The 22896-nt window shown below is 52.5% G+C and overlaps 10 protein-coding genes across 10 annotated transcripts; 3 read left to right on the top strand and 7 right to left on the bottom strand.

Annotated features, from left to right (window-relative positions):
• Positions 1-17: 17 nt before the first annotated feature.
• On the top strand, positions 18-1417 carry ASPACDRAFT_1851954 (uncharacterized protein). The gene is made up of 4 exons (XM_020197224.1): positions 18-92; positions 156-501; positions 568-1280; positions 1343-1417. The coding sequence occupies exons 1-4, from the start codon at positions 47-49 to the stop codon at positions 1363-1365; spliced, it is 1128 nt and encodes a 375-aa protein (XP_020061345.1). The 5' UTR covers positions 18-46; the 3' UTR covers positions 1366-1417.
• A 1640-nt stretch (positions 1418-3057) lies between these two features.
• On the top strand, positions 3058-4290 carry ASPACDRAFT_38569 (uncharacterized protein; the record flags this gene model as incomplete). Its single annotated transcript, XM_020200465.1, has 1 exon — positions 3058-4290. The coding sequence occupies one exon, from the start codon at positions 3058-3060 to the stop codon at positions 4288-4290; it is 1233 nt and encodes a 410-aa protein (XP_020061344.1).
• A 490-nt stretch (positions 4291-4780) lies between these two features.
• On the bottom strand, positions 4781-6169 carry ASPACDRAFT_20270 (NAD(P)/FAD-dependent oxidoreductase; the record flags this gene model as incomplete). Its single annotated transcript, XM_020198935.1, has 2 exons — positions 4781-5934; positions 6007-6169. The coding sequence occupies 2 exons, from the start codon at positions 6167-6169 to the stop codon at positions 4781-4783; spliced, it is 1317 nt and encodes a 438-aa protein (XP_020061343.1).
• A 1161-nt stretch (positions 6170-7330) lies between these two features.
• ASPACDRAFT_49310 (BTB/POZ domain-containing protein) lies at positions 7331-8560 on the bottom strand (the record flags this gene model as incomplete). The annotated part of the gene is made up of 3 exons (XM_020202231.1): positions 7331-7934; positions 8008-8166; positions 8319-8560. 3 exons carry the CDS (start codon positions 8558-8560, stop codon positions 7331-7333), a joined length of 1005 nt encoding a protein of 334 aa, XP_020061342.1.
• A 542-nt stretch (positions 8561-9102) lies between these two features.
• On the bottom strand, positions 9103-11017 carry ASPACDRAFT_74534 (uncharacterized protein). Its single transcript, XM_020204241.1, has 5 exons — positions 10864-11017; positions 10359-10494; positions 10071-10248; positions 9888-9959; positions 9103-9825 (listed from the first exon to the last, which is right to left on the bottom strand). Exons 1-5 carry the CDS (start codon positions 10880-10882, stop codon positions 9427-9429), a joined length of 804 nt encoding a protein of 267 aa, XP_020061341.1. The 5' UTR covers positions 10883-11017; the 3' UTR covers positions 9103-9426.
• Positions 11018-11463: 446 nt separating this feature from the next.
• On the bottom strand, positions 11464-14689 carry ASPACDRAFT_1851950 (ubiquitin-conjugating enzyme E2). Its single transcript, XM_020197223.1, has 5 exons — positions 13841-14689; positions 13296-13478; positions 12156-13232; positions 11776-12098; positions 11464-11716 (listed from the first exon to the last, which is right to left on the bottom strand). Exons 1-5 carry the CDS (start codon positions 14556-14558, stop codon positions 11672-11674), a joined length of 2346 nt encoding a protein of 781 aa, XP_020061340.1. The 5' UTR covers positions 14559-14689; the 3' UTR covers positions 11464-11671.
• A 1316-nt stretch (positions 14690-16005) lies between these two features.
• ASPACDRAFT_56403 (PRKRIP1 family protein) lies at positions 16006-16647 on the top strand (the record flags this gene model as incomplete). Its single annotated transcript, XM_020203127.1, has 1 exon — positions 16006-16647. One exon carries the CDS (start codon positions 16006-16008, stop codon positions 16645-16647), a length of 642 nt encoding a protein of 213 aa, XP_020061339.1.
• A 137-nt stretch (positions 16648-16784) lies between these two features.
• Positions 16785-18930, bottom strand: ASPACDRAFT_74531 (chaperonin-containing T-complex subunit CCT3). Its single transcript, XM_020204240.1, has 6 exons — positions 18774-18930; positions 18638-18704; positions 18361-18569; positions 17705-18295; positions 17012-17649; positions 16785-16955 (listed from the first exon to the last, which is right to left on the bottom strand). The coding sequence occupies exons 1-6, from the start codon at positions 18796-18798 to the stop codon at positions 16866-16868; spliced, it is 1620 nt and encodes a 539-aa protein (XP_020061338.1). The 5' UTR covers positions 18799-18930; the 3' UTR covers positions 16785-16865.
• A 640-nt stretch (positions 18931-19570) lies between these two features.
• Positions 19571-20187, bottom strand: ASPACDRAFT_56401 (uncharacterized protein; the record flags this gene model as incomplete). The annotated part of the gene is made up of 2 exons (XM_020203126.1): positions 19571-19593; positions 19629-20187. The coding sequence occupies 2 exons, from the start codon at positions 20185-20187 to the stop codon at positions 19571-19573; spliced, it is 582 nt and encodes a 193-aa protein (XP_020061337.1).
• An 822-nt stretch (positions 20188-21009) lies between these two features.
• Positions 21010-22446, bottom strand: ASPACDRAFT_38561 (putative Zn-dependent hydrolase/oxidoreductase family protein; the record flags this gene model as incomplete). The annotated part of the gene is made up of 4 exons (XM_020200464.1): positions 21010-21388; positions 21469-22107; positions 22207-22251; positions 22322-22446. The coding sequence occupies 4 exons, from the start codon at positions 22444-22446 to the stop codon at positions 21010-21012; spliced, it is 1188 nt and encodes a 395-aa protein (XP_020061336.1).
• Positions 22447-22896: the final 450 nt, after the last annotated feature.

Here is a 22896-nt window from a genome sequence, read left to right as displayed (position 1 = left end):
GCACAGCTCATCATATGCTGTAATTATACAGGACTACGCTGTCATCATGTTAAATTTGACGAAACACGCCGCCAGTCTTGACTTTAAAAACGGTAAGCTAGACATCTCAGCCGAAGCAATCCGACTCAATCTCTATATATTCTGAAGGTCATTAGATCAAGCCGTGGAAATGTCTATGACCACCGTCTGCGAAGTTACTGGGCCATCCTCGGCACTATCGCTCGATACGCGGGCTCCCAAGGAACCCGTTCTTCGCGACATTCGAAAGTCCTTGGAGCTTCTCGACCTGAAGTCATGCGTTATATCTGGTCTGTCGCAGCCGCGCAAGGCGATTCCGTCACTTCTTCTCTGGGACGAGCAGGGGCTCAAAAACTTCAATGAATGGACCAATTGTCCTCACTACTATCCCAAGTCAAAGGAGTTGGAGATCCTCGAGACGCACAAAGACAGGATGGCGGGCGCTCTCCCTGATCGGTCTGCGTTGGTCGAGCTAGGGTGTGGGTGCGTTCGCCCGGTCTCAAGATCTCATTTTCCATGAATTATACTCATTGCCTGACCCCATCCTAGAAACGTTCACAAGACCGCAATCATACTCTCCGCCCTTGCTGGACAAGGCAAGGAGGTCCAATACTATGCCCTGGACGTCTCAGAATCAGCGTTGCGCACCAGCCTGCAGGCTCTGCAAGCAGAGTTCAAGCACTGCCCGCACATCAGCATCTCCGGTCTGCTCGGCACATATGGCGACTGCGTAGACTGGATCGCCAACAACACCGCCAGTCTCCACACACGCTCAGTCACCTTTCTCTGGGTCGGCAATAGTGTGGCAAATCTCTCCAAGACCGAAGCAGGCGACCTTATGGGCCACTTCCGCCAAGCCTGCGCCGTTGCAGGAATGCGCTGCCAATTCTTGGTTTCTGCGGACGCTTGTGCCGACGAGAGCAAGCTACTCAAAGCCTACAATCCCGAAGGGGGGTTGTCGTCCCTCTTCCTCCGCTATGGCCTACTTCACGTTAACAAGCTGCTCCGGGCGGATCTGTTCAACGACGTGGTTTGGAACTGCCTCCTCGAGTACGATCGGGAGGAGAATGAGATCCTGACTTTCTATTCCCCCGAAAGCGATGTCACCTTGACGAGCGGCGCCACGTCAGTGACGGTACATCACGGGGAGAAGATTTTCTTCTTCCGTAGTGGCAAATGGAATGAAGAGCAAATGAGCAGTATTGCACAGCAGGGCGGGTTCCAACTTTCGCAGGTATGGAGAGACGCAAAACAGGAGTATGGTAAGCTGAGCCCAAAGGTAAACTTTCAAGGTGGATGGTGTGCAGCTACTGACGAATTTCAGGATTCTATCTTTTGTCTTCATAGCGGCATCTGCAACATACCTTGCTTCTTCTTTCAGAGTTTCATGTATGCTGCCATAATCATGATATATTTTAAATTTGTACTTCAGTTCCAGTCTATAGAATTGAATGTTTGTATACCGGTCTCACCTACCAAATTGTCCTCGGTAAACTTTTGCATGCTTATCACAGCGGGCCTCAATACTGCAAACCCTCCTTGCAGTGTGAAATTGTAGAACGATGACACTTCGCAGCCGTCTTAGTAAGGACCTCGTGAATGGAACTCTGAGTATCAATAATGAAGTGAGGTCTCGCCTGAGCGGAAGGGCCGACTGACACCTGAGCTTTCCGTGAAGACCGGATGCCCCTTGCATGAACCATTCCCACAACCATCCGTGGCAGGGAAACGTGTGTAACATAGCATGCAAGACAGGGTGCTTAGGCCAGGGAAGCATTCGTAGCACAGCATGCGTCGAGCCATTCGCGACGTCATTTTTAACCTTATTCATGACGTGAAGCCCAGACAGGGAAATATCTAAGGAGAAGGAAACGTGGACTGGTCCGGCAAACAACCTTAAAGCATTGCTGAAAGTTAGGTCTGAGGAGGAGCCAGATAACGGGAAAACAGGGAATCGGGAAACCGAGACTCTAGGAAAAGCACTACAGGTTTGCTCGGCCGAATCGATGTTTTGCTCGCACTCCCTGCGTCCAAGTACTAGACCAGACAAACAGGTGTATACACGCATCAAGTGGGTAGCTAGACCTGTCGCGAGGTCTTTTAGTCTTGTTCAAGTAGAAACAACGGGCAACAAGATATCCGGCAGGTCTTCCCTTGCACCCGGATCTGTGTGGCAACCAATCCGAAGTAGGTATGTGCGATACACGAATAATCAATGTCAGCAGACCTCAGTCTCCATCTGTTGCATTCGGACTAAGCCGGTTGCCTTTTTAGCCCACGTCAGAATCTGGCTTAAGTCTTTGACTCCTGGCCGTGCAGGAATTATGACACCTTTTCTTGTCAGTTGGAATGCCACTGCAGGTAACACTTGGAAAATGATCTTGAATCTTCGTACCATGTACGCCCGGTGAATTGACCCGGCGAATATTCCTAGGGCATGAAGAAGAAGACCTATCCAGTCTGAGCTGGGATTTGCTATGTCGACAATCACAGTGCAGAATGCGTCATGCATTTGCATCAATCCGGATATGAGCACGTACAAGAAACGGACTCGTGAACTTTTAGTAGACGGCAAGCCAACATCGAGAGGCTGTAGTATGTAGACCAACCACGAGATCATCATGAGTTGCTCAACCTAGTTCACATATAATGGAAGACAACCTGCTGTAGCTTCAAACCACACATCAGGAACCGTGAGATGGAGATTGGCTTCATCACAACATAGACTATGGTGTCACAACATTGGAAGACGATAGCTTTCATAGCTGCTATGTGTGTCTTCATCTGGCTCAGGCATACTAAAAGATGGTCAAGCCATAGACTTCCCCCGGGCCCGCGGGGTCTTCCATTGATAGGGAATCTTCATCAGTTTCCTTCCAGCTTGGTCAGGTCTACTTTCGATGAATGGCACAAGCAGTATGGACCAGTCGTGGGCCTCTCTTTGGGGCAGAGACCCGTCATTATCATAGGCAGCGCTTCGATTGCCAATGAACTATTTGCGAAGAGAGGCCGCATCTATAGCTCTCGCCTCGAATGGTGATGGCGTTAGAGAACTTGTCCCACGGGATGCACACGGTTTTCCTACCGTATGGGCCGCAGTGGAGGGCGCACAACCGCATCCATAAGACTATTCTCGCACCGAGCAAGGCCTTGCATTTCCACGAGCTCCTTGAGGCAGAAACTAAGCTGACTCTCCGCGACCTGCTGCATTCAAAAGACTGGGACCAGAGCATTGTCCGCTTTACATCTAGCGTGGTGTACAGCCTTGCGTATGGTCAACGCCTCCAAGGAGATGAGCCGGTGATCCGGGAGATGTCTGACTTTGTCGAGGAGACGATGCGTGCGATCTCTGGGTTCTGGCTGGTAGATATCCTGCCCTTCATCAATAAACTGCCCAGCCTGATCAACCCATGGAGGAGATTCGGGAATCGCTTCCATCAGCAGGCGATGCGGATATTTGCAGAAAGCAGCAGACACGCTATAAAGGCACCAGGATGGAACTTCACAAAGCATGTCCAGACGAAGGAACGAACCGGAAATTTCAGCGATGAGGAGTTACTTTATGTAGTTGGCGTGCTTTTCCAAGCCGGCATCGACTCCACCTCCACAGCCTTCCGATATTGCATCCTGGCATGCATCCTGCACCGTGACAAAGTGATAAAAGCTCAGCAGGAGCTAGATGCCGTGGTTGGAAAAACTCGTCTTCCTAGTCTGGATGATATAGCCGAGCTGCCATATACAAAAGCTTTCATCAACGAGGTTCTCCGCTGGCGGCCTATCACGGTCGGATCGTTAGCGCACTGCAGCTCCGAGCACGACACGTTCATGGGTTATGATATACCGAAAGGGTCGGTGGTGATACTCAATCATTGGTCGGCCGTGTTAAACACCGATACCTACGGACCAGATGCCGCCTCCTTTCGCCCAGAGCGATGGATTGAAGACCCCAATCTGCCGCTGCTTGCATTCGGCTGCGGCCGACGAGCCTGTTCGGGGCAGTATCTGGCTCAGAAGGAGCTTGAGGTTTTGATCCCTAGTATACTATGGGCTTTCGATATTGAGGTCGGCTCGTCAGATGGAATGAAGCTGAAATTGGATTCTTGGGATCTCCTAGAAATTGGCGGACTCCTTCGACCGCCTCCATTTCCAGCAAGCTTCATCCCTCGTGACGAAGAGAGGAGGACACTCATCGAGGATAAGTCTAGAAACGTGGATGCAGCGGGCCTTGAGGATATATTGAATCGGATTCAAGCACGTCTGGATCGTGGCTGAGCAGGTTATGATGAAGAATCGGCGGGTAGAGGAGAAGGGTAGGATAGGAAAAGAAGGAGGTGAGGAAGGAGGATGGGAAGCAGTCAGGCGGGAGGAGAAACTATAGAGAAATACGCAGTACCTATATATTAGGCATACAATCCATAAGTTAGATAAAGGCAATCACCGTAGTAAGATGAAGAAGTTGTAAATCTCGTCTACATCCACGCCCTTCTCCTGCCTGTCACCTGACACTAGTTACCAGCCAGCCTCTTCCCAGCTTGTCGATTTACCCATACCCACCAATCTATAAACTCACCCCGACCACCTGCTACAACAGTTCCAAAAAGAGAACCTCTCTCCGTTCATAACTCAATGAACCTAACCAGAGCATTGCCCCACTCGACTACAAGAGAAGTCAATAACATCAATCCAGCCGTTCATTAGCTTCCATAGAATCCCAGATCCTATCACAATCAGCCAGGACAGTGTCACCATGTATATAACCAAATCACTCCCCCTCCTCAATCTCCGTCCACCCCCTAACCTCCCCCAAATCCATAACCCGATACTCGCCCCCAAACCGATTGAGGGTATCGTCCCATTCGCGATCCACCGCCAACTCGGGCCTCCACCTCACCGTCCGCGCCAACCTCTCCTCCAACCGTCCCTCCAACTGATCCACAATGAACCCGCCAATGGACGGAATATGCGCGAACCCTCGCCCGGACGCGCCCACCGCACACAGCAAAGACGGATAGTCCGGGTGATAATCGATCAAAAAATTGCGGTCGACGGTATCAGCGCACCAGCAGATGCGGGCGAACGCGAGCGGGCGGTCCGCCAGCTGGGGCAGCGTCGCGCGCAGCAGGGCGCGGATGCGCGCCTCGGACTCGAGTGGGATCTGGTGGCGGGCGAAGGGGACGCTTCGCCTCTCGCTGTGGGGCTTGTCGTCCGGGTTGTCGTAAACCCAGTTGCAGTAGCCGGGATGCTCGTCGCAGATCTTGAGGTCGTGGTGCTCGGCGTCGGGCTCCATGAAGAAGCCCTGGTCTGCGTTGAAGAGGACCGGGAGGTTGCGGTAGGCGGCGGCCTCGGTGGGGGACAGGCGGATGTGCGCGAGCGTCCACGCTGTCGGGCGGAGCTGTTTCTTGAAGTCGAGAAGTTGGTCCGCGTTGGCGCCGGCGGCGAGGATCACTTTGGCCGCGTGGTGGGAAGTGCCGTCGGCGGTTTCGACGCCGATGACGTCTCCTGCACTGTGGGAGTAGTCGGATGCAGAGGAAAAGAGTAGCCGCACGACTTTTCCTTGCGGGTCGCCGCCGATGAATCGCACGCCTAGGCGCTGGGCCTCGGTGATGGCCGCGACTAGGGCGTTGCGCGCGTGCACCCAGCCCGCGCCTTTCTTCTTCCAGTACCCCCTCCACCCTGGGAGAGGGCCGGTGAGGATTCCTGTGGGGAATGCTTGCCGGAAGTCGTCGGGCGTGTTCAGTTCGACTACCTCATCTCCTAGGCGGTCACGGCGGTGGATATGCTTGAGGCCATCCGGGGAGAAGGCGGAGGTGATGGATCCGGTCTCGTGGAAGTGTGGTTGGAAGATCGGGTCGTGCTGGAAGCCGTGGCTCAGCGCGGCGAAGAAGGTCCGATTAGCGTAGTCCGGATCGTCGTCGGCTGGAGGTTTCACTGGATAGGACCTCGTTAGATTAGGGATCAAGCAGACACTCTTAGAGTAACGAAACATACTGAATGAGACAATCTTGTTCACATCGTTCCCCGCCGAGATAGCAGATGGCTGGGGATACGCGTCCAGAACCGTGACATTGGTATAACCTCGACGCGCCAAGTGCAGTGCAGTCGAAGCACCCCACGTTCCGGCCCCGACTATCAGAATATGCGAGTCATGCATACTGTTATCGCCGCTGTTGTAGCTCTTATTGTTGTGGTCCATCGCAGGTAAGGGATCGATGTCAATATGAACAGACACAGATGGGCCTGTTGTCTCGTGGATAATGTGTGGAGCACGCATTTCCCTGGACCCTTGCAGCCACTAACTATTTCATGAACCCAATCTAGAACTCGATATGGCCTGTCAAGGACCTTATATTCAATTCTTATAGCTTTGTTGTAGTTGATACATGAACCGCCGGGCCTCCGAGGACGGACAGCCGTTGGGGGTGGCTGCGATAAGGGACCCAATCACATCATAATTGGATCCAATTTCGAGCCCCCCTGTAGTGGCACTAGACTAGGCAATGATAAGGCAAGCTTGCTCCACTCTTGCAACAAGCTTCGCTTGGACCTGCCATCGTTGGGTCGATCTGGGGTAGACCTCATCGCTTTGCCGTACTGTACATTGACACTAGAAAAGCAGTCTATGACTTGGCGAGGTGGCCATTAACAGCCATTCTCCATTATTTTTGATAGATTTCACAAGTCAAATACCTCATCGAGAAATCCACGACCACAAGAAGGCTCACAACATTATGCTCAGCTTCAGTCCAGTCAACATACAATCTCTCCCAAGCAGAATCGATCAAAGAACAGCCCAGCACGCAAAATAAGAACACGGGCACAGCTCAACTATTCAAACAGACTGTTGAAAGATCGGGGCACACACACATAAGGCATCCATATCTTCCTTTGCAAACTCACATCCTGAGCAGTCTGATCAACCTCATTATACATAGATCATATGAAACCGCCAAGCAAAGCAGAACAAAGCAGATCAGAGTCAAGCAGAGAATCAAGATATAACAGATAATTCAGAGCACGCTCCAGAGGCCAATCCCTTCCCTGTATCAGATCGTACTGCAAATTCTTCACGAGTAAGTGGCTTGTTTTTCTTTTCAACCTTTTTTTTTATAGATTTTCTTTGTGCCGATATGTGTGAGCGCTTCTTCTCCGCCAAGTTCGCCGCGCGCAACCCAGTAAACGAAATTCGAGATCAGGGCACAGCCAGTAAAGCCATCAACACAAACCCATGACGCCACAGGTATGCCGGGCATTACTGCAGCAACAACATCAAGCTTATTAGCAGAGACGACACTCCTCAGTTCCCATCGACAAATCAAGCAAAGCTTACCTCAGCCCCCGCAACCCTCCCCTCCAGATCATCCACATGATTACACAGCGCGACAAACAAATCGAAAAAGAAGGGATGGCCCCTCTCCATCTCCAACTGCATCGTGCCGCTGGTCTTAAAGACTGCCCGTGACCGGATGATCATCGCCAGGTACCGCGCACGCAGCCGATCCTCCGACTCGGGCGTATGCTCGTACGCGAACCGCGCGGACCGCAGGATCACGTCCACCGCGATCCCGGTTCGGAGACCCTGTTTGCGCAGGGCGAGGCGCTTGAGGGTCTCGGGGAGGCCGTAGTGCTCGGCGGCGCAGTAGATGGCCGTATCCCGGAGGATGAGGCCTGCCCGGTGATGATGGAAGGTGGCAGTGGGGGAGGTGTTAAGGCCGGCGGGACCACCGTCCTTGCTGGGATGAGTGTGAACTTGCTTGGTTGCTAGGACCTCCTCGGCGTTCTGCTGCCTCTCATTCTCCTTGTCAGCTTCTTCCTCGAGGCGCCAGGCAGGTTCTTCGAGACCATCCCCACGTAGAAGACGCGGGGAGTAGTCGCCTTTGTAGAGAAATTCGAGAATGCAGGAAAGGATTTCTGGATCCCTGTTTCTTCTAGTCAGCCTCTCGGACATATTGGAGGCAACACCCCTGAGTGGTGCAAAAAGGTGATACTTGCTCATCTGGCAGAGCCACCACTTTATTCAAGTTGCTCTCAATGAACTGATCTCGAAGCATAGCATCGAAGAAAGTACCCCGGGAGAGTACATCCTCATGCGCGACGAAGAGGCGATGATCCGGGCCCACGATCAAGCTAACTACGGGGCTCACGAGGGGGCTGGAGGGTCGCAGAATACATTAGCTTTCCCGGCCCGGACAAGCAAGGAGGCATTGGCATGCGAAAGCATACGCACAAAGCTCAAGCAAGGCAAGAATAGAAGACAAAGACAGCCCGCAGGAATGACCAGATAAATGCAGATATACACCTACCTTGTAAGAGGCGGCTCCTTCAGTGTCGACTCCTCTTCCCTTTTCTCTTCATACTTCCCCTTCCCACCCTTTATTGACTTCGCCTTAACACCTACCTTCTTGGTCATAGGTGATCGGACAGGCTTCTTGACCCGGCGGTTCTGAGCCAGCAAAGACGAGGAGCGTTTTCTACCAGCCCTACCGGCCATCGTGCTTCTGCCGCCCGGATCCATCCACTGGACCAGGAACGAGACGATAGACATTCAGGTGTGGGATGAAGAGAGAAGAGAGAAAGGAAGAAAAGGAAGAGACCGGAAGAAGAAGAAGCAGAAAGCGAATGACTGTGTACCAAAATGCAGGAAAGGACAGGAATGACGCTGCCGCCGTTGGGTCATGCACAGGGTCACATGAACGGGGGGAGGAGTCTCGGAAGCTGATCATGCAAGACTACAGGTTCCCTTTTCGCAGACACCGGGCTTCATCAGACGGAGACCCGGCGGGAGGCTTGCAAAGGAACTTGCGATCTTACGGTATCTAGCTTGCGCTTGCGGTCATCTACGGTAAAGTAGAGACACGATAGCGGGACGGCCGACTCTTGGAAGCGTGAAGAAGAAAGAGGGAGAAGAACAGAGGAGAGAAACAGGATTTCAGAGACGAAAGTGTGATGGTGGTGGTGGTGGTGGGGATCATGTGATGGTGAGCGGCTGATCGATCAATCATTCGTGCTTGGTTTTCGGCTACTGTATTTATCGTCGTAGTACTTCCAGGCTACAACCAGGCTCGGTAGCCCAGGCAGGAATAAAAAGCCCCCATGACAGTATACGTACAACCTAAGATATAGACTGATGATCATGAACAACAATCATGAGCAGCTTCTTGCCACACAACAAAGAAGCACGCCCTCTGAGCATATCGCTCCACGCCGTAAGATAGCAAAAGAAATGCAGGCATGCAGATAAAATAGACCCCATATGAACGACACGAAACAGGTTGATCGCTACCGGACATGCCATGACAGACAGAAGTAACAACACTATTAGCAGATCATAGACAAGAAGAGAATGTACCCGAGGTAGGAAGATGCTCCAAAGAAAACAGCAACGCCCTAGTGAGTACAAGAGCATCAGGATCAGGCAGTCTTCTTCTTCCGGCCCCGCTTAGGCTTCTCCTCATCGTCAGCAGTGGTAACAGCGGCCTTAGTCGGCTTCTTCGCGACCTTCTTCTTAGCGGCAGCAGGCTCCTCGTCGGCTTCCTCGACAGCGGCCTTAGACTTCGCTGGACGACCGGGCTTGGAAGTCTTCGGCTTGACCTCCTCCTCCTCCTCCTCGTCTTCATCAGATACGGGCTTAGGTTGAGCACTCTTCTTGGATCGCTTAGGCTTAGGTGCTTCTTCTTCCGGCTCCTGCTGCTCACCGTTGGCCTCAGCCTCGACCTTAGGGTCTTTCTTGGGCTGGGCACGACTGCGCTTCTTGCTCTTGGGAGTAGGCTCCGCCTCATCCTCCTCGTCAGCTTTGGCCTGAGCCTTCTTCTGTCCATTTACGTCAGTTTCTAGTCCGAAGGAAAGCCAGGTATTTAGTCCGAGAACCTTACCTTAGCCGCAGCCTCCTTTTTGGTGGCCTTTGAACGGAAGCCATTCATACCAGGACGGTTGACTTCAACATCCTAATCATCGAGACGGGGTTAGAATTGCTTACTGACCCACGAGCAAGCAAATAGCACCAACCCCAACCAATCCCCAAATCAACACCAAGAAAAAGAAAGGGAAAAACTTACCCCCTTCCAATCCTCATCATCAACATGCCCCTGATCCAACGCCCGACGAACCTTTTCTTGATTCTCCTCGGAAAGCTCATCAAAGCCATCGAGAGCCGAGCAATCTGTCTCATCCCCACCACTTATGTCCTTGATAGCATCCTTCAGATTCTGGATGACATTTGGCGTGACACAGCCCCTGATTGTGGGGGTAGGCACGTCAGATACTTAAAGATGATGCACGACACCCCCAAAAAAAAAGGCTTTCAAATGCTTGCTGCTTGCAGATGACCAGGGAGAAAAACTTACCAGTGACGCCATTTCCAGCTCTGGTAATCGCCTGCTTCGACCCAGCTGCCGTGACGGAGCTCCCCCTTGGCGATCTTGATTTTGGCATCCTTGCATTCCTTGTTCTGGCAGCCGGCACGGCTGGTGCTCGCCTCCTCTGGGGGGGTAGGTTAGTTCAAAGCTCAATAAATCAGAGGTGCATAGTTCGTCGAGTAGCATGATTATGCTAGTAGGGCAAACAACCAAAGAAGAGGACTCAGAGTAAAATAGTATAGGAGAATCCACAAAAAAAAAAAAAAAAAAAAAAAAAAAAAAAAAAGGGAATTTGGTGAAGTGGATAATGTGACAGTTGGCAGAACAGCAGCAAGCAGCACGGCAGAACAAATAATGAAGACTCGTAGACAACAAATCCCTATCACCAGCCCATTGTTCACATATCGATACGAGTTTATGTCTTGAGACAATAGAATGTACAAAACAACACTGTACTTCGAAGGCAGAAAAGGATCGATGGAACGGAACTTACCCAAACGATATGCGCCCATTTTTGCCGTACTGCAATGACGACGGTGCTACGTGCGGCAAGTTTCTTGGGTTCTGGCACAAACACCTGACTTCACTGGGTTTGAGAAAGCAGGTCAAACACTCAAGACTGTTGAGAATTCGAAGACACACCAACAGTAGGTGGGCGATGGAAAAGAAAGAAAAAAAAAAATTAGACCGCGAGATTTATTACAGAAGAGGAAACAATCGGAGGTGGTCTGAGAGAGGAAGGAAAACGAGCGTGGGAAAGGGAGTGCGGGCGAGCCAACAGCCCAACGGAACCCGCCAAAGACCAATGCCGCAGGGCTCCTCGCCGCCCTTTTGCTACGACGCTCATGGCTGGTAATGATCATTATGGAATGCTGTTTTGTTCTAGTCGACAGACTGACACGGGCTCTTCAATTCTTTCTATTACGGAGCCACTTGAAATAATGAGGTTAGTGGTTATTATCACTACTACATCTTCTATCCCTGCGGTCGCTGCGGTCGGTTCTTCGAGAATACTTCGAAATCATCGGTCTCGCTGCAGAAGGCTGAAGAACAGTCGAGATATCTTACAGGCATCATCTACCTAGTATAGGCACTTCCAAAGTAGCAGTTCAATTTCTAGATACCATTGCTAATCAGATGTCGCCTATCGCTGCCTATCGCACCCATTGTTGCCTCAAAAATCAACCATGAGCACGGGCTTGACTCGTACATACATCAGATTTCATCAACAACAAACATCACTGAGAACATGAGAACCTGAGAACCTACTCCAGCCGGGTCTCCACAAATACGAGGTGCTCTTACAGATCATAGTTCAGGCTCATGTCCACAATGATCCCGAAGAGCTTCAAGCCATATGGTATGGAAGTTTCTCCAAATCGGCGATGTGCTTCTGAAGCATGACCACTGCCCCAAGGCTGAGCCGCGACATGTATGCAGAAGCTTCTCCGACAGCTGAGTCTTGGCCCGCGGAGGTGCGGTGGTGATGCTCAATCATTGCCAGCGCATCATCGATGGCTCGACGGATCAGATGAGGGCGATTCATGTTCAGCGCGGTCGTGGGCCCGGGGAAATATAGCCACGAGGTAACATCATCGAAGCCAGACACCTCGTTTGCCAGAGCTTGTACCATCAACTTCCGCGTCAGAAGGAATGCTCGCTCGGTGTATTGAATCGAGTCGATCCGCTTCTCCTCGTCTATAGCAAGGGTTTCGAAGCCAGGCTCATCTGCAGGAGTTAGTGCTTAGCAACGGGACTTTTTCAGGTCTGAAGGGACTGCCTTACTATAAAACGGACGTTTGACCAGGACCAAGCCCATGATTGAAACCATGATCTGGAGAAGCGTAGACTTGGAAGAAGACCAAACCTCATTTGGGTTCTGTGCAGGCCATGTGCCCAACAGACTAAGGCAAACCTGGCCGTCGAGGTGCAGATTAGGATTGATTTCTGCCTCGGTGATGGACCAGTAGTGAAAGAAAGCAGCCGGGGGCTTGCTTGGGAATTGATCCGTGAGGTGGAAGTCGATCACAAAAGGCGCATGCTCGTACGGAGTGCCCGCAGGCCCAACAATCAGAGTCCTGATGAGATCCACGCGTGACTCCCATGAACGGACATAGATGCCAGCAGGAAGAGATGTATTGAGGACCCTCCATTCCTTTTGTATGCGCTTGATACTCAAGCTGGAATTCCCCGCGGGCTCACTCGAGATGAAATGATGATCAGAGGGAGGGGGTCCCTCGAGTACGAGGAACGCTGGAGGAGCCGATGATCCGGAGGGTTCTGTTCCACTCATTTCCATGTCTCCTTCAGCATCTGCCATTGTGACATGGTAATACGGGAAGTCCTCAATGTGTTCCAGTGCATCTTTCGAAGTGTGTGTACGCCCTGCCTCTTTCCCATGGGATACTCCGTGGCAGTTGGCATCATCATCATCGTCATCAGTGTCTTCATTATCGGTATCATCCGTGTCGAGATCTTCTGACTCGTCGTTCGGAGCCGACCCATCAGGATGCATTTCTTCACACTCACAAGGATATGACAACAAGATTCTCTCCGTTGGCATCTCAATATCCACACATGAATCTCCGTGAGTCAACCGCACCGTGACGGTGCCATCGGTGTTTGGTTTCATGATCATCCCGATGAAGTTCGCATGCAACCTTGCGCAGAAGTCTTCGTAGTGAATACTGAGGCGTGTAGGTGCCGGAGAGTTGTCAACTGCGATTGTGCTCTTGAACCACGCAGTACGAACGACGTCTCTCTTTGATTTCTCGAGGTAGCTCCGTATAGCATCGAAGTGCTTGGAAGGTGCATGGCTCGAATGATCGGCGCCATTGCCAGCCGCAGGGCTTACCCGGAGAGCTTGCAACACAGATGCGTGTATAGTACTCGGTATGATATGCACGAGTCTCCCTGGTGACCTACGCAGGGCAGGGAAAGAGGCGAGCTCATAGAGCGATACTGGAGTTCTCTTGGTGTTCAAGGCTCCCAGTCGAGTGTATTCGTGGTTTAGACAGTATCCGTGTAGCGGGAGCTCAACAGTAGCGTCGTCGTACCATCGAACATATGCTACTCGCTCTCGACTATCCACCTCTTGAACCACGCCCACTTCGTGTGAATGAAGCGACAAGCATGATGAACATCTATTATCATCTCCGGTTGACGGAATTGCTTGAATCGAGTCTTTGAGAACAGTCAAATCCCAGGGAAGACCTCTTCTGCAGGATAGGGATTTGGTGTATGCAGAGATATTGCGTTCTCTATGGTAATCTTCCCGTTTTGCCACTGAACCGTCGTGTCTGTCTTGGATGAGACAATTCGAAAGACATTCAGATCATACCCATACGAATATTCAACTGGGACGTGACGAAAGTGCGGGTATTTTGCAGCCGCTCCAACCGTGTCACGGAAGCGCACTACACTTCCCAGTTTTATCAAACATCTAGGCCTCAGCTGAAGTTCCTCCTCACTAGACATGTTCGTCGGGGCCCGGCCGAAGTCACACTTGACTGCATATTTCTTGAACAAAGATGCTCTGATTATCTCCGTCCCCCCAGTGACTGTGTCTTTGTCTATTCCAATCCCGAACGCATTTGGCATCATCCACTTGACATGGTACTGTGAAGCTGGTGTAGCCAACGTGCAGACATGCTGACGACCACGAATTGGGTTCTTGGTACGAGCACCATAGACCTCGCACATGTTCGCGGCATCGACCAAGGCAGCTCGGCCAGGATAGACTTGACCAGGGTCCTTGTATACTATCTCAGCTCCAGCAACCTCTGACTGTTTAGTGATCTCTCCACCGCGTGGCATCCACAGCAGCCTTTCAGGGTCGACCCAAGTTGGACATTCGACGTTCAATGGATTGTAGAGGGTGACGACCTCGCTTTGCCTCGTCAAAAACACAGGATCTCGATCAACATGCCGGATGACCCCAAGCTTCTGCTGGTATATGATGTGGTCTCCCACGGCGAATGGCTCATGAGACTCAATGTCGGAGACGACAACATCATGTAGCAAGTTAGATTGTAGTTCGTCCATCGGTGGCATTATGTTAGAGCTGAGACACTTCGGCTTATCCTTGAATCTAAGCGGGCCATGTTCCTCTGTTAGTGAGTTGCTGGGGAGAGACGCGACAGGCTCCAGGGTGTATTTGGTCCGGCAACTTAGTACTCTGCCACACATGGCATCGTGTGCTTGGCATTTGACAATATCCCCAATGTGGCATTCTCTGTCGATAAGTTGGAGCTCATTTTCAGGAATCAGCGAGTAGCCCTGCGATCTATCCACGAACCGGACAAATATATATCCTTGCGGGGCCTTTTGAGGAGCAAAAGAGACTTTAGTAGACACGCAGAAGAAGTGCTTGAGTTTTGCTACCTACGTCCTCTGTCTGCAGGAATTTCTCCAGAACTCCTGCGGGTGTCGATGGATGAGAAAGGATGAGGTATTCATCCAGCGGGTAAACTAGGGGCTTTTATGCAGCATAGGTCAGTCACACAAGAGATCTGTGTTCTGGTGAGGGGGAGGAGAAACCTACATCATCATGAGTACCCTGCACCTAATCAGTATCTGAGAAAAGCTTTACCACAAGAGACCTGGTGAACATACCTCAACAGAGCACACGCGAGACGGATCTGAGACCAGACAACATATGTCATCTGGTTCGAACTGGCTGAACATGAGCTTTTACGTAGAGGAATAGCAGTAGAAGATCTCTGCCTCAGCTCACTGAACTTACGTGGGCCTTGGTATTTCTGTGTGCCTCAGCAGTCGCCGCCATGGTCAGGAGCGAGGACACACGATCTGCATAGGCGCTTGGATTTGCAGTGAGCAAGTATCTGGCAGAACCAGATCCAAGTGATAGTGGGGGGGGAAAGAGAAGGGAGTAAATTTTGTGAGGTGCGAGAGTAGTAGCTTGCTAACGAGAGGAGGAGGAGGAGGAGGAGGAAGAAGAGGAAGAGGAAGAGAAATAGCGTCAGAGGGATGGGATCACCCGTCAGGTTGAGGGAAAGTGAAAGAAGCTCCTTGGAGCCTTGAGGCGGTCCTGCCTTTCACCTAAGGGAGTGAATAAAGAGCTCAGGGCCAGAGACCAGTCAAGGAGGGCCGACGCGCTTCACGACCTTCTACAAGCCGTGTGTGATTACATGCCAGAAAGACAAGCCAGCCCCGCCGGGAACAGGAAGTATAGATAATGAACAGGGAGGGGTTTGTCACTTTTCTGAACAACACCCCCAAAGGAACTAGGCAAGAACAGGCCCCATCGGCCATTGTGCTCTGTTTTTTCCCTTCAGCCCTGAACTATAGAAAAGAATTCTCGTGGACCATAAAGTTGTCAGCCTGTCCTACGATAGCAGAGTATATACTTCAAGTCGCCCAACCTCGGATAAACTTCCCTACATATAAGGCAGTCTTGGCACAGCCACCCACTTCCCTTCCCAAAGCTTCCAGAACAACCACCGGCACCGCCGATCATCAAACCCTCCAACAATCCTACACCTACACTGTCCACCCCATCATCCACCTCAACTCCTCCTCCTCCTGACAAAACCACAATCACCACAACCACCACAAACACCACCACCAAAAAACAACCTCCCCCCCCACAAACCAACCTCAACGCCTCCCCAAAATGTCCGAACCCATCCCCGAATCGATCCCCACAAGCGCCGACCCGCGCAGCAAACGGCCCCTCAAGCGACGCGCCCTGAACACTCCCCAAAATGCACAATCCGAACAAGCCTCGCAGATCGAATCGCTGATGCGGGACCCGACGCGCGAGATCCATCTGCCCGCCCAACGACCCCCCCGCACGGCGGGGTCGCTGCCGCCGCCGCCGGAGATCGTCGCCAACGTGCAGGGGTCGTCGGCGGGGGCCGGGTCCGGCGAGTTCCACGTCTACAAGGCCAGCCGGCGGCGCGAGTACGAGCGGCTCCGGCTGATGCAGAACGAGGTGATCCAGGAGCAGGAGGACGAGGCATGGGCACGGAAGCAGGCCGACACCAAGCGGCGGGATGAGGAGCGGACGGAGAAGAATCGGCGGCGGAGGGAGAAGAAGAAGCGCGCCAATGCGAGGAAGGAAACCACTCATAAGGCCGGTGGGGAGGAGGGGAAGGATGGGGCGGGGGATCGGATGGTGGTTGATCGGGCGGATGAGACGGCGGCGGTGGCTGGGGATGGTATCGTTGCTGGGGCGGAGGGTGGGGATAGCAATGGCAATGGCAATGGCGAGGCTGGTGGGGAGGTGCAGGGGATTATTATCCATGATGATTGAATTGCATTGGATTAGATTGGGGGGCAGCTAGTGGCTAGAAAGTGCTATGGCCACTATTGCACATCATGTGGAAAAAGATGCGGTAGGATTAGGTGTACGATATGAAGATACCCATTAGTTTGAAAGTCTAGGATGTTCTCACAGAATGTCCGTTACCAGAAGTCATCGTGCAGAATTATGTACGCAATTTTTACTATCTTTGATATCTCTCGCTCAATTTACTCGTCGCCGCCACCGGCTCCGACACCCACTTGCTGGGCCGACTTACCGCTGCAAATGTCGTCAACACGGAGGAGCAGGCATGCGGACTAGTTTCTCTGATTAGCTTGGGGGACAGTCTGACATTATCAGCGCGGGCACTCACCTCAACAGCAGTCTTGATGCTCTGGAGCTTGACAGCCTCGGGCTCCCAAACTCCGTACTCCTTCATATCAACCAAAGCTCCGGAGTCGCCGTCCAGACCCCAGGTGGTGTGGCCCTCGACGTGCTTGGCCCTCATACGAGTGAGAACACGGATGGGGCTGGCACCGGCGTTCTGTGCTAACGTGCGGGGGATGACCTCCATGGCGTCGGCGACAGCCTTGTAGGGCCACTGCTGGACGCCCTCGATCGACTTGGCCAGCTGGCTCAAGCGGACAGAGACGGCCATCTCGATGGCACCACCGCCGGGGGAGAGGCGGGGGTGGAAGATAACATTCCGGGCCACGGCCATGGCATCCTGGAGGTTACGCTCGATCTCGTTCAGGATATCCTTCGAGGGACCGCGGAGGAGGATGGTGCAGGCCTTGGGGCTCTGGCACTTTCTCATGAAGGTGAAGTACTCGTCGCCAATCTTCTCGATCTCGAACAGACCACACTGGGTTCCGACGTCGGACTCCTGGAGGTCGTCCACGCGGTTGACAATGGTGGCGCCCGTGGCTCTAGCGATACGGTTGTTGTCCGTCTTTCTGACACGGCGGAGGGCTGTGACATTGGCCTTCATCAGGAAGTGCTGAGCGAGATCTGAACACAGGAATTAGATATATGCAAACCCAACATCTCAGCGCTTGGTTCCTACCTGAGACACCCTTCTCGGTGATGACAACATCGGGCTTCAGAGCCAAGATGGCATCACACATGTGCTTAACCTGCTCCTCCTCGATCTGCAAGATACGGTTCCAGTCATCCTCCTTGGTGATCTCGATGTTCGTCTGCGATTCACCCTTCTTGTACTCCAACGGGCAGTCGAGCAAGATGATGCGAGGGTTCTCAATTCTTCTCCGCATCTTCGGGTGCGTGATATCCTTGTTGACCATGACACCGTCGATAACCTCACTGTCCTCAATCTGACCACCGGGAATCTTCTCGATACGAGCGTAGCGCTTGATGTCAACCTCACGCTTGCCACCGCCAGCGTCAAAGGACACAGTCCGAACCGCCTTGAGGGCGAGGCTGCACATAAGCTCCGACCACCGAGAGACGAACTTGGTTCCGATGGAGGACTGGATGAGAGTGTACATGGCCTTGTCGTCGTCGATGTCGACGGGTATCGAGACCTCCTCGACGATGGCGAGGGCGTCAGCCAAAGCACGCTTGAAGGCGGAGATGATGACAACGGGGTGGATGTTGCGTTCGAGTTGGGGAAGGGCCTGTGCGAGCATTTCACCGGCTGATACATGTTAGCGGGCCTGCTTCGGCAATCAGGAGAGCCCCGAAGCAGCAATGCATGCATACCAAGAATGATGACGGTCGTCGTTCCATCTCCGACCTCCTCGTCCTGAGTGCGGCTCAGTTCGATCATGCTCTTCGCGGCGGGGTGCGACACCTCAATCTCTCTCAGGATAGCGTGTCCGTCGTTCGTCAGGACGATACCGCCCATCGGGTCCAGCAGCATTTTCAGCATAGCCTTGGGTCCGAGACATGACCGGATGATATCCGCAACGCTGCAGTTGACAATCCTGTATTAGAGGCCGGAGCGGGGGAGGCGGGGGTTGGGAAGGGTTTGACGTACGTCTTCGCAGCGGCAATGTTGGACAGCTGGGCTTTACGACCAACCTGTCTGTCACCAGCGTTGGTATCTATAAACAAGTCAGCATTCAGAGCCCAAGCACAGGCAAAACCTCCCCCCCCCCTCCAAAGCAACATACTCATTACCACCACCGGAGCCTGCATGTTGGCGGTGGTTCTTTCGTGTGTGAGGAAGGACGGAATTAGATAAACGGAATTAGACTATGCCTGCGAAAGGATGCAGAATCTGAGCAGCAAACAGCCAAAAGAAGAGGCCGGTTCGTAGGATGGGGAACTGAAGGTGTTGTGCCCGCCGTCACCATCAAATTTCCAGCGCACCCCGAAGTGGGATGGCGGACAAGAAGCTCACCGCCAACTAGCCTGGATTGGGCTTAGTGCCACCCTTCCCCTGATCTATCAGTTCTACCACTGGAATTCCCGACCGCCTCAATATCTTCTACTTGGTTATAACGTTATACACAAGATAATCTCTATATAACGAACTGCACACATCGCAGCAACTACAATGGTCGATCCCTCAACAACGAAACCCCAATCCAACCCATAAAAGAATCCAATAAACACCCATCAAGCTCAAAAAGTGGTATACCGCCAAAACGCCAGCACAATCAGAGCCCCAACCCAGTTTTATCTCTTCAACAGTCTCCCCATTCTTCGAATACTCCTCTTCACCCTACAGCGCATAGAAGTTATGACCGACCGGCTCTTCTTCCGTGGGGCGTGGGATTGAACCGCGCCCCTACCATCCCCGCGCCGCCGTTCTCTACTACTACTCCCCGTGTCTGTCTCATACAAAGGCCGGCCTCTTTCCTCCAGCCGCGGTCCATACCCATAATGCATACTGTAAAACCGCCTCGAGCTGACAGGTGAGAGATCCACGTCCCTTTCAAAAACTGCCATATCATGATGACGATGATCATGATAAAGCGGGGATATTTCCTGTCCTGGTTCACCATCATCTCCGAACCACGTACTGTTTCCCCCCATGGCAACGGCCGCGGCCGCGGCAGCAGCAGCCTGAATATCATTCTGCCGGTTGACAGACCACTGCTGCTGTTGCGAGCGCCAACTTTCATCCTGCTGGTAGGTGTTTCCCTGGGCCTGTCGCAGATGGTAGTGGGCCTCACTCATCTCCTGGTCCGCCGACAGCCGGGCCATCATGTTCTTGAACCATGTCTCGGCATAGTCGCTGTGGTAGACGGGCCGACAGAGCTGGAGCTCGTTGTGGGCGCTCTGCTGCTGCTGCTGTTGCTGCTGCTGGAACCGGTGGACGCGCTCCAGCTGCAGCTCGCGCATGGTGTCTTGGAGGTGCACGGGCAGCTGCGCCAGGGCGGCTTCGTCCAGGTCGTAGAGGACCTCGTCTTCGTCGTCGGTGGAGTATCCGCGGGAGCCTCCCCGGGGCTTCGGTCGGGGCCTGGTCCAGGAGCACTGCCTGCTGCTGCTGCTGCTGCTGCTGCTGCTGCTTTGGCGTCGTCGTCGGGGGTAGACATGGCCTACAGGCCCTACGGGCGGAAGCATGCTAGATGAGGACATGATGGTCTGCCAGCCGCTGGGGTGTGCCCTTGTACAGCTAGTCTGATGGGGGGCGAATATAGTGCTTCCCAAAAAGAGTCTCTGAGCTGGAGGCCAGATGGAACCCGGTAAAGGAAAGGAAGCAAGAAGGCCAGCGTATCACCGGACTTGGATGAGAACATTCATCGATGGCTAGAACATCAATTGTAAGTACAGGTAAAATGTAACAGAGAAAACCGCAACAGCTTCTTCGACTAACCTTTCACACGGTGAAGCATACATCAATTGACCAGTTTTCCACGGTATGGATGATACAGATAACGCGATAGGTGTCTTCTGTCAAGCATTTTTCTCCATGCCGTAGAGCATACATAGACAGCGGTGGTCAAGTTGGAGGTCATAGATGATTTGGCTTATGAGGCACGTCTGTGGGTGGTTTGTGGTTAATGCTCCCACACCCCAACGTTGCCATCGGAAAGGAAGGGGACAGGCCAGGTCATAAGTCATCCACTGCCCTTCGCCTTGCAGGGTGACCCCTCTGTTATTTTAAATGAGATTTCTTTGATGGAGTGGATGGAGAATTTCGTTCAGACAAGTCATATGCAAGAAAGACGGTGAGAAAAAAGCAAAATGAGTTGTAACGGATGCCCAGTGCATCCAGTGCAGGAGATGCGAGTGTAGAAAAAGTAGATTCAATAAAAAAAATCCACAAAAGTCAAAAGACATATTAAGAACTAGGGAGGCTCTAACACAAGGGAAAAACCTTCTTGTACATATTTGCTCAGACACTATTCAAGTCCTTCCCCAAAGGTAAGGTTCTCTCTCTCTCTCTCTCTCTCTCTCTCAGAACTCGCGACTTTCGCCGATATCGCAGACATCGAAAACCCCCGTTTCCGGAAGATTGTGTTCTCGCAATGCCTCCTTCAGCTTCTTGGGCGGTTCAAGCACCTCTTCTTCGGTCAAGACCCATGTGCCCCAGTGGATGGCCATAGCTCGCTTGCATTGGGTGTCTCGGAAGATCTTGACTGCATCGTGAGGGTCGGCGTGCATGGTGCTCATGAACCATCTGGGCGCATAGGCTCCAATGGGAATCAACCCTAAGTCAAAGGGGCCTCGGTATTGTCCGATCTGTTTGAAGGCAGGGCAGGTGGGGAAGTTGTGCTCTGGGGCATGGTCGTTGGTGCCAGCTGGAAGTTCTGGAACTGCTGCGTATCCGGTGTCCCTGTTCAAAGTTCAAGAGATCTGGGTTAGGAGGAGTAACAAGGCGCGTAATTATTTCCGGATCATCGATCATGAACCTACCCAGCGAAGTATAATTTCTGGCCCCCGGACTCAATGGACCACGAAGCCCAGAGCGTCTTGGCCCGATCAAAAACTCCTCGGTTACTCGTGTGTTGCGATGGGAGGCAGCCAATTCGAGCCTTGATCTCAGCGGACGAGGAATTGATGTCTTCAACTGCTCCCTCAACTTTTGCCGGAGTCCCCTGGGAGGGCGACAGGACGAGATCGCGCTCGTCCCACCAGTCTAGCTCTGTTACGTTCTTGATTCCGAGCTGCTCAAACCAGCTCTTGTTGCCCAATGGAGCAAAGAAGTGGCAATTCGGGTGTTTTCTAAAGATCTCCTTGATGGTAGGATGAGAGAGATGGTCATAGTGGTTGTGAGAGATCACGACCGCGTCGATGATAGGGATATCTTGAACTTGGCAGGGAGTGTCGGTGAAGCGCTTGGGACCCATCCAAGACAGCGGAGAGCAACGGTCCTCGAGAACGGGGTCGAAGAGGACTCGCAGGCCGCTAGGAAACTCGACATAGTAACAGGCATGGCCCAGCCAGGTTGCGCGCAGGCTGGAAGCGGTGCGACTGGCCAGAAACTCTGCTTTCTGCACAGGAACGGTGGGAGGTGCGGTGCTCGGGAATTTGATCTTGCCCGTGATCATCTGCCTTCAAGCAACAGCCGCAAGAAGCATGCACGAGTCAGCTCATCGATGCATTGCCAAACCTGCATATATGGTTGTCGCTCTCTGCGGCCTGAGCACTTACCCCCAAAACCGTACAGCATCACTGATTGTGATATCTTTCCAGGAGCTGATAATTGAGGACAAAGTTAACATCCAGCTCAGCGGGATTTGGTGTCATGCTCAGCTTGTTGACTTACTTCCATGGGTTCTTGAAGCCATTGGTACGATGATGAGCCTTATCCTTGACATCACTCGGGCCCGGGGAGCCCGGCGCGAGCAGAACAGCTGCCGAATACAGGATCCCTGATGCGGGGGTACTCATATTGCGTCTTTCGAAAGATAACCCAAGTGAGACCGATACACTGTGACGATGGAGAGGATGCCAATTTCTCCAGAAGGCACGCATATCCAACTTCTGGTTCTTGGTGTGGGGGAGGGGGGGAGGCAAACTTTATAAGGACCAAGACAAGGTTCAAGGGACAGAGGGAGGTGCGTGGCTCGAGAGAAAAAGAAAAGAAACTATTGATGACTATCAAGGATGCTGGCGCCTGCTAGTCACCTACGCAAAGACACAAAGACTGGAAATTGCTTTTTTCCAAGAGCAAATCCCTGTAATTTTACCCACGGAGTTGAATCGATCTATCTATAACTAACTCCGGCTGGCACTTCCTTATCTCCGCCACTTAATTCCTGCAGACGAATACCCAAGTGGGGCGGAGACACGGACGGATCGCCCGCCGCTTTTAGAGATTCGGGCAGTATGCATGAAATG

This window comes from Aspergillus aculeatus (genome assembly GCF_001890905.1).
Source record: "Aspergillus aculeatus ATCC 16872 unplaced genomic scaffold ASPACscaffold_1, whole genome shotgun sequence".
Taxonomy (NCBI): Eukaryota; Fungi; Ascomycota; class Eurotiomycetes; order Eurotiales; family Aspergillaceae; genus Aspergillus; species Aspergillus aculeatus.
This window is presented reverse-complemented; position numbering and strand designations above follow the sequence as displayed.